The 9,210-nt window shown below is 41.9% G+C and overlaps 1 protein-coding gene across 1 annotated transcript; it reads right to left on the bottom strand.

The window, feature by feature from the left end:
- Positions 1-1,329: 1,329 nt before the first annotated feature.
- On the bottom strand, positions 1,330-9,207 carry parp2 (poly (ADP-ribose) polymerase 2). The gene is made up of 17 exons (XM_023977150.2): positions 8,954-9,207; positions 8,438-8,647; positions 8,193-8,360; positions 6,091-6,161; positions 5,372-5,422; positions 5,192-5,288; positions 5,033-5,108; positions 4,781-4,883; positions 4,294-4,447; positions 4,068-4,206; positions 3,913-3,976; positions 3,626-3,760; positions 3,346-3,473; positions 3,107-3,206; positions 2,897-2,995; positions 2,454-2,578; positions 1,330-2,250 (listed from the first exon to the last, which is right to left on the bottom strand). The coding sequence occupies exons 1-17, from the start codon at positions 9,033-9,035 to the stop codon at positions 2,091-2,093; spliced, it is 1,962 nt and encodes a 653-aa protein (XP_023832918.1). The 5' UTR covers positions 9,036-9,207; the 3' UTR covers positions 1,330-2,090.
- Positions 9,208-9,210: the final 3 nt, after the last annotated feature.

Genomic DNA, 9,210 nt, shown 5'->3' with positions numbered 1-9,210 from the left:
ACTGCTGACACACTCCAGCCACATGAGGTCTAGCATTGTCTTGCATTAGGAGGAACCCAGGGCCAACCGCACCAGAAATGCCACCCCACACCATGACTGACCCACTTGCCAAACGGTCATGCTGGAGATGTGCAAAACGTCCTCCACGCGTCTCCAGCACTCTGTCACGTCGTTCACATGTGCGTATGAACCTGCTTTCATCTGTGAAGAGCACAGGCGCCAGTGCGAATTTGCCAATCTTGTGTTCTCTTGCAAATGCCAAACGTCCTGCACGGTTTGGCTGTAAGCACAACCCCACACCTGTGGACGCCGGCCCTCATACCACCCTCATGGAGTCTGTTTCTGACTGTTTGAGCACACATGCACATTTGTGGCCTGCTGGAGGTCATTTTGCAGGCTCTAGCAGTGCTCCTCCTTGCCAAAAGGCGAGGTAGCGGTCCTGCTGCTGGGTTGTTGCCTCCTACGCCTCCTCCACGTCTCCTGATTGACTGGCCTGTCTCCTGGTAGCGCCTCCATGCTCTGGACACTACGCTGACAGACACAGCAAACCTTCTTGCCACAGCTCGCATTGATGTGCCATCCTGATAAGCTGCACTACCTGAGCCACTTGTGTGGGTTGTAGACTCCGTCTCATGTTACCACTAGAGTGAAAGTACCGCCAGCATTCAAAAGTGACCAAAACATCAGCCAGGAAGCATAGGAACTGAGAAGTGGTCTGTGGTCACCACCTGCAGAACCACTCCTTTATTGGGGGTGTCTTGCTAATTGCCTATAATTTCCACCTGTTGTCTATTCCATTTGCACAACAGCATGTGATATTTATTGTCAATCAGTGTTGCTTCCTAAGTGGACAGTTTGATTTCACAGAAGTGTGATTGACTTGGAGTTACATTGTGTTGTTTAAGTGTTCCCTTTATTTTTTTGAGCAGTGTATATTCACATGAAAATCTGTCACCAATTGGAAACCTAGCTATTGACTGACATAAGAGAAACACTGCCCCTCTGTATATAGCCTTGTTATTGTTATTTTATTGTGTTACTTTAGTTTATTTAGTAAGTATTTTCTTAACTCTATTTCTTGAACTGCATTGTTGGTTAAGGGCTTGAAAGTAAGCATTTCATATTTTGAAATTGCACCCTGTGTATCGTACTATTTTAACTCTCAACAGTAAGTTGAGACCACGACTGAGTTACCCCCCCATATAAAAACCAAAGCCTAAGGCCTATGACTTGTTAATCTGGCCCTGGATAAGTGATCAGTATGGTTGGTGCCGATCATTTTCAGTTTATCGTACCAGCTCTACTCCAAACACACATACAAAACCCCTGTTCACAATGAAAACAGTCTTTATTTAGTTTTACATGGAAACCCCTGGACATACATATTTGATGAGTGATATTTCTCTCGCTCTTACAGACTTTTCATGTTTTTGTTATCAATAAAATCAGTTTTGTGTTTAACATGTGGTGATACAGTTATAGCAATAGCTTATATATAAAACAACCTTCAATTCATGCATTTTTATTATTTTGTTTTACATTAGAAAGACACACTCAGGGTGACATTTGACAACATAAAACTAAATCTGTGCTTGTCATAACAAGCTGTATCACTTCAAAACACTCACCACATCATCCACTGTATTTCAAAAAATGCTTGGAATGCAACAGATGTATGAATTTAACCCATGTTAATTGTTGCTGCCCTCTTATGGACATCATACAATGCAAGGCTTTGAAATAAAGCTATTGGGAGTAATACAGCCTCAACACCACAGACATTAAAACCCCTTAGGGATCGTTTCATGAGTTGTGAATTTTTTTATCTGAATTTCTCTGGGTCTACTCTTCCTTTTTCATAACCACCGCTTAAGCTTAAGGGCAGCAGATAGCCTCGAGGTTGAAGCGCTGGGTCAGTAATCGAAAGAATAACAAAAAAATCTGTTGCTGTGCCCTTAAGGCATTTCCATTGCACACTTGTGTGTAACAGGACAAATATAAGCACCCCCCCAAATTATTATTATGCGACAGTTTAGTTAATGTGTTAATGTCTCTTTTTGCTACACACGTCTTTACAGTATATCCCTGTATCACCACAGCGAGGAATAGTTAAACTGAACTCTTAGTAAATACCTCATGTGGGTCTGGGCAGGGTTATAGACAATGAACTCGTTGTAGAGGAGGGAGTAGCCGCCACCTGCTCCCACCCCAGTCTTCATTCCAGGCCCCATTGGGACTGTCACTCCATCCCTGAGAGAACCACAGAACAGAGAAAGAGAGAGAGCGAGGAGACAATAGTGAACAATGGAAGAGTCATAAACAACATGTAAGACGGAAATCTTGATTCAGGTTCACGTAAAACTACTAGAAATGTCTGTTTTTTATAACTCATCTGTGTTAGAGTAAACCAACCAACCAACCATTTACAGTGAGTGAAGGGGAGAGAAACTCACAATGTGACAGCGTTCCTGGGGTCTGGGCTTGTCTGTCCAAGGCCCTTGGTGCTGTGTTTCCCTGCAGGTAGTTTGGCAGCCTCATAGTCAGCTGCTAACAGCTCGTTGCTGTCACCCAGGGCAACCTGTTACCAAGACCATGAATAAACAGACGACTTGTTACCAAGGGAGTACACACATCATATTGCATCACACAGGGATACATATATATATTTTTTTTTATTACATGTATGTAAATTCTAATGTTTTTTTCGTTATGTGTTGGATCCCAGTAAGAGTAGCTGTCGCCATCGGCTAATGGGATCCTAATAAATCAAATGAAAAATAGCAGGTGTATGGAAACAAACACTTCATATGGATTAGATCATTTCCAGAAGGGTTATTCTCAAATTGGAAACAATGCATTTGTGTAGAGGAAAAAAATAGAACTACAAATCTCACACCTCGCTCAGCAGTAGGAGTCCAGTTTTGTTGCGTTGATTGGCAAAGCAGTAGTTGGCACTTTTTGATGACATGTCAGCAAAGTAAATACCTTTCCCAAACTAGGAGAAAGAAACAATTGTCATCGCCCTGTAATGCAGCAGGTGAACATGTGTCATTTCATTTCAGTCATATTCTCTCTCACAGTCTCTCACACACACAATTTCACTCACCATGTATCCAGTGACAGGAGCCTCTGGAGGGGCCACTCTGAGGCCCTGGCTGAGGATTCCAACCCAGTTAGACAGACGAGAGCCATGCCACAGCAGCGTCCTGAGGGAGACACACACAATAACAATGCAGAACACACCCTGAAGGAGAACCATTCACCACGGGTACCATCTTTATTTTAAAAGCCCTTTTAAAGTGGCATCGGACAGCCTGTGTAAGCAGACAATAAAACATGAGGTACCTGTTGTGTAGTTGTGAGAGGAAGCCATTCTTCTCCCCCTCCCTGTCCACAGCGAAGATGTCCAGAACAGTCATGGTAAAGTCAGAGTGAGTGGGAGCATGGGTTGTCTGAAGATATCTCTCAATCACCTTCAGAGAGAGAACAACAATTGAGCAGTGGAAGGAGGAGACAGCCTACCTGATCAATTTATGCAGGCTTTTGTTCCAACCCAGCTGTAACAGACCTCTAAACTACACATGAAAATACTTTGAGTAAACTCAACTAAAGCACAGGTGCTCACCTGATACTCTTGGCTACAAGAGGACAGTGGCTGTAGCTGGCACTGGAGGGCGTTGTACTGTCTGTCCAAAGGATGCTCATCACCGTAGGCACTGGACTGGACCATCTTCACTGCTATCTGGATGTCACTCAGTGCCTGGAGATAGACAACACACTGTCAAACAGACTGCAGACGGCATGATTCCATACCAAACCAACATCCAGCAATTTCAATTTGAAAGAAAATGTTATTGAATGGTAGGATCTGCAGGTAACAGAAAATACAGTACTCAAATAAGTCAAGCTCACTTCTAATAAAGCAATTTTTTCCTTCAGCTCCTCTTCTGAGCGGATTATTGGGGGAGTTCGCAACCTGGGAAAAATATAATAAAATTGTTATTTACCATGAATGGACACATGCCAGTGGACAGAGCAGCTTGAAATACAGAACATTCATTACTGACCCAAAGTCATGGGGGATGCGTGTGTAGAACTGGTTGCATGCCTCCAGTAGCTCGCGGCTGCTTCCCTTTCTCTTCACACACTCCTCAATCTTCTTCAGGGCTGAGTAACCTGCACGGATCTGCTCTGTTGTAAGCTTGCCTACAGAGAAAAACAACCGCAATTAAAAGTTACAAAAACAATGTCACATTTACTTTGTCAGTTATTTTGACTGTTACACATACTCACCGAGAGGAGCTTTTCGGGTGTCAAACTTCATCTCCAGCACACATTCCTCCATGGCCTTGATGTCACAGATCAGTTCGAGAAGGGACTGGACCTTCACATCCAGCTTGGAGGGCTTTTTCTGGGACAGTGATGCAAGTGGGGGCTGGGGCTCTTCCTGGAAAAGGAGGAACACTGTTTAGGCACAGATTCACCTGCCTGTGGACCATTAAGGTCAGAGGGGTGGGAGAGAAGATATAGAATGGAGAATTAATGAATGCAGAACAGGGGGATATGTAGATGATTTCACACTTGTGTGTATAAGGTAGTTGTTGAGAAATTGTTAGATTACTTGTTAGATATTACTGCATGGCCGGAACTAGAAGCACAAGCATTTCGCTACACTCGCATTAACATCTGCTAACCATGTGTATGTGACCAATAAAATTTGATTTGATTGAGAGATAAAACACTGATGATATGAGGAAAGTCTGAGATGATTATTCCTTGCCTTTCCATTGGTACTGTAGTCCATAAACACCATGTCATATTTTCCTGCAACCTTCTCAAAGTTTGCCCGGTGTGCCCACTCGTTCTTGGTCTTATCCAGAAACCTACATCAAAACACAAATGAATACATTATCCTCTTAGCAATATTCACTTAGTTCAAAAGTGTAGCTTTTTCCCCAATCATTCAAACACCCAATATCACTCAACTCCCATCATATACACACACACACACAACCCCCCCCCACCCACTCACTTTTTCTTGAAGAGATCTTTGGCTTGAAGAAGATCTCCACCACAGGAAACTAGATTGTTCTGTCCAACCTTACCAACTAAAGAGAGATGGCACCATGTGTTAGAAATCACTACTTCCCAATATCACAAAACATTTGGGAAAAAAAAGACATGAACCCACCTCGTCCCCATCTAAACCACACGCTGTAGGCCTTGACACTGTCATCCTGAAGTAGCTGGATCAGGAAAAATTTGTTGTTGTTGAACTGAAGATTTGTCTGTGAAACAACAAACAAAACATCTCCCTTACAAATCATTTAGCAAATACACTTATGTAGTTACTATGTTGTTATGTTTTTACCTGGTTTAACATTACATCATATACGTCATTTCCTTCACTGTAGACATGGGCCTGTGAGGAAAAGAGAGGGTTTAGAATTGGTGAGAAGGGAATAGTCTGGAATACCCAACCCTAGGTAACAGTGACTAGGGACTGGTTTCAATTATGGACTGTTTTGGCATAGAGGAACTACGTCACTGCCTACATCACTACTTTATCGCTTGAATAAAATACAAAAGAGTAGCTAGCCCGATGGAGATCAATGGAGATTATTTTTAATAATGAGTGCATTTCGCAAGTGGCTAGTTTGCAACAACTACCTTCACTAAAACACTGCAATGGTTTTGCCTGCAAACTTTGCCTGCAAACAACGCCCTCCAGTTTTGAATCACGCCATTCTGACATGTCTGCCTCGTTATTTGTTGGGATAGTCGTCTGTCTGAGGAGGACACGCCCGGAACATATTTTTTTCCCTTATTGAAAGTTGCAAAAAGTGTCCCATCATTGAAACCAGACCTTAGTCAATTTTTCTAGATTTTGTGCATACTGCATACATGGTAGATTGTGTCAGAGGCATGTGACTAAAACACTTTCAAACAGAAACTCCACATTGAGAACTGTGACCAAAGCTGGTCTTAAAAAAGCTCACAGATGTCTAGGTGACAAAACCACGGCGAGGGTTGAGCATCATAAGAGAACGTTTCAGTTGCCAGTCAAAAAGAAAAAACAGTGTACTGTACCTTGCCGGCTTTGGCTTTGCATTCTGAATCAACTGGAGCCTTTCCTTTCATGACCACAGTCTTCACAATCTCTGCACAACATAAACAGCACCGTTAATTAGAGGTCGACCGATTAATCGGAATGGCCGATTAATTAGGGCTGATTTCAAGTTTTCATAACAATCGGAAATCGGTCAATTTGGACGCCGATTTAGCCATTTTTTTTTTTTTTTTTTTTTTACACCTTCATTTAACTAGGCAAGTCAGTTATTAAGAACAGATTCTTATTTTCAATGACGGCCTAGGAACGGTGGGTTAACTGCCTTGTTCAGGGGCAGAACGACAGATTTTTACCTTGTCAGCTCAGGGGTTCAATCTTGCAACCTTACGGTTAACTAGTCCAACGCTCTAACCACCTGCCTCACGAGGAGCCCGCCTGTTACGCGAATGCAGTAAGAAGCCAAGGTAAGTTGCTAGCTAGCATTAAACTTATCTTATAAAAAACAATCAATCTTAATCACTAGTTATAACTACACATGATTGATGATATTACTAGTTTATCTAGCGTGTCCTGCGTTGCATATAATCGATGCATTCGCYAAAAAGGACTGTCGTTGCTCCAACGTGTACCTAACCATAAACATCAATGCCTTTCTTAAAATCAATACACAGAAGTATATATTTTTAAACCTGCATATTTAGCTAAAAATAAATCCAGGTTAGCAGGCAATATTAACCAGGTGAAATTGTCTCACTTCTCTTGCGTTCATTGCACGCAGAGTRAGAGTATATGCAACAGTTTGGGCCGCCTGGCTCATTGCGAACTAATTTGCCAGAATTTTACGTAATTATGACATAACATTGAAGGTTGTGCAATGTAACAGGAATATTTAGACTTATGGATGCCACCCGTTAGATAAAATACGGAACGGTTCCGTATTTCACTGAAAGAAAAAACATTTTGTTTTCGAGATGATAGTTTCTGGATTCGACCATATTAATGACCTAAGGCTCGTATTTCTGTGTGTTATTATGTTATAATTAAGTCTATGATTTGATAGAGCAGTCTGACTGAGCGATGGTAGGCACTAGCAGGCTCGTAAGCATTCATTCAAACAGCACTTTCGTGCATTTTGCCAGCAGCTCTTCGCAATGCTTCAAGCATTGCGCTGTTTATGACTTCAAGCCTATCAACTCCCGAGATTAGGCTGGTGTAACCGATGTGAAATGGCTAGCTAGTTAGCGGGGTGCGCGCTAATAGCYTTTCAAACGTCACTCGCTCTGAGACTTGGAGTYGTTGTTCCCCTTGCTCWGCATGGGTAACGCTGCTTCGAGGGTGGCTGTTGTCGATGTGTTCCTGGTTCGAGCCCAGGTAGCGGCGAGGAGAGGGATGGAAGCTATACTGTTACACTGGCAATACTAAAGTGCCTATAAGACCATCCAATAGTCAAAGGTATATGAAATACAAGTCGTATAGAGAGAAATAGTCCTATAATTCCTATAATTCCAACCTAAAACTTCTTACCTGGGAATATTGAAGACTCATGTTAAAAGTAACCACCAGCTTTCATATGTTCTCATGTTCTGAGCAAGGAACTTAAACGTTACATGGCACATATTGCACTTTTACTTTCTTCTCCAACACTTTGTTTTTGCATTATTTAAACCAAATTGAACATGTTTCATTATTTATTTGAGGCAAATTGATTTTATTGATGTGTTATATTAAGTTAAAATAAGTGTTTATTCAATATTGTTGTAATTGTCATTATTACAAATAAATGTTTATTTTTTATTAAATAAATCGGCAGATTAATCGGCATCGGCTTTTTTTGGTCCTCCAATAATCGGTATCGGTGTTGAAAAATCATAATCGGTCGACCTCTACCGTTAATACACAACAAATCAAAAAGACGTGACATTAACCACAATTATTAAGAGAACATGAACACATTATAAAGAGCCATCAGTATACAGTAATTGACACAACCCCTTACATTACTGTATCACACATGAACAAAAATAGATTCCATGTCCATGTCCTAAAATCATGGGTATTTATAGCATTGAAAGCACTTTAGACAACACATTTAAATTATAAAAATGGAAGGAAATGCTGGAACCTTTGCTCTCCATTTCTTCCACGGGCATCACTTTACTTTTCTTCTGGCTCCTTCCCTCACCCCGCTTCTTCTTGGCGATTGGCTGCTCCTCCATTTCCTCCACTTTAATCTGGACTGGACTCGCATCTTGTTGGGTTAAATCCACTGCATCTCCTCCATTTAAACTCTCTACAGGGAGAGCATGTGTTGGTTTGTTGTAGCTAACACATATACATAGACATGTTATATCCACATTGCCAACTGACCTGGTTTCAGTGTGTGGGAGCGTATTTTCCTTTTGTACTTGGTTACTGTGTTGACCTGGACCATCTTCTTCAAGTCTACGTCATATGCTGCCCCAGAGCCAAACGTCAGTGAGACCGTGGCGTCTCCAGAGCTGAGGGCTGAGTCTAGCTGGGCACATGCTGATGGTGGGTATGGCTCCCACTGACCCTCATCCCCCTTCCACTGCCACACTGAGGAAAGAACAGTCACAGAGATGAATACAACAGATGCTGTAGACTAGACATACACGTTTTTGCATAGCTATGTTTCAGTCAAACAGAGAGCTATAAAGCTTTATAGCCAATCAATGTCACAACAGACTTTGAGTCAAGCAAACTTTTCAACAAGTTTTTATAAAATCAGAATAGTTATCAGCTCCTGTCAGTACTTTGTTAGTGGCTAATTAACGTTAAGTAAGCAAAATTACACGCAACCGAAGCGTAGCTAGCTAGCCAGCTAACAACAGAGCTAACGTTAGCCTGCTAGCAAGCACTAACCTGTCTTGGACGGAGACACTCCATTTTCTGATGCTAACGTTACACCTTGAGATGTGTTCCTGGAGCTTCTTGTGCGTCTCATGGTTTACAATGTTTATGTCACTTGCCAAATAAGAACGTTTTTTTGTATCGAAGAACACTTAAAGAATTTAGACAGATGCAGACTAGAAAGTGACCAACGCGGGAAATCACCCAACCAGTTAGCGCCTCTGTTGAGATACGCTGTGGATTAGCTCGGCAACAACGGTTCCGCCTTA

Source organism: Salvelinus sp. IW2-2015, linkage group LG32 (assembly GCF_002910315.2).
Source record: "Salvelinus sp. IW2-2015 linkage group LG32, ASM291031v2, whole genome shotgun sequence".
Taxonomy (NCBI): Eukaryota; Metazoa; Chordata; class Actinopteri; order Salmoniformes; family Salmonidae; genus Salvelinus; species Salvelinus sp. IW2-2015.
Note: the sequence above shows the minus strand (reverse complement) of the source record. Positions and strands in the feature narration are given on the sequence as shown.

Bases quoted from the DNA above. Each gene is read 5' to 3' on its own strand.
- parp2 (XM_023977150.2), bottom strand. From the start codon at position 9,035: ATGAGACGCACAAGAAGCTCCAGGAACACATCTCAAGGTGTAACGTTA. The intron at 4,207-4,293 runs GTGAGTATGTGT...TTTTCTCTGTAG, and splicing joins CACCCGAAAAGCTCCTCTCG to GCAAGCTTACAACAGAGCAG. The intron at 3,761-3,912 runs GTGAGCTTGACT...GTCTATCTCCAG, and splicing joins AAAAAATTGCTTTATTAGAA to GCACTGAGTGACATCCAGAT.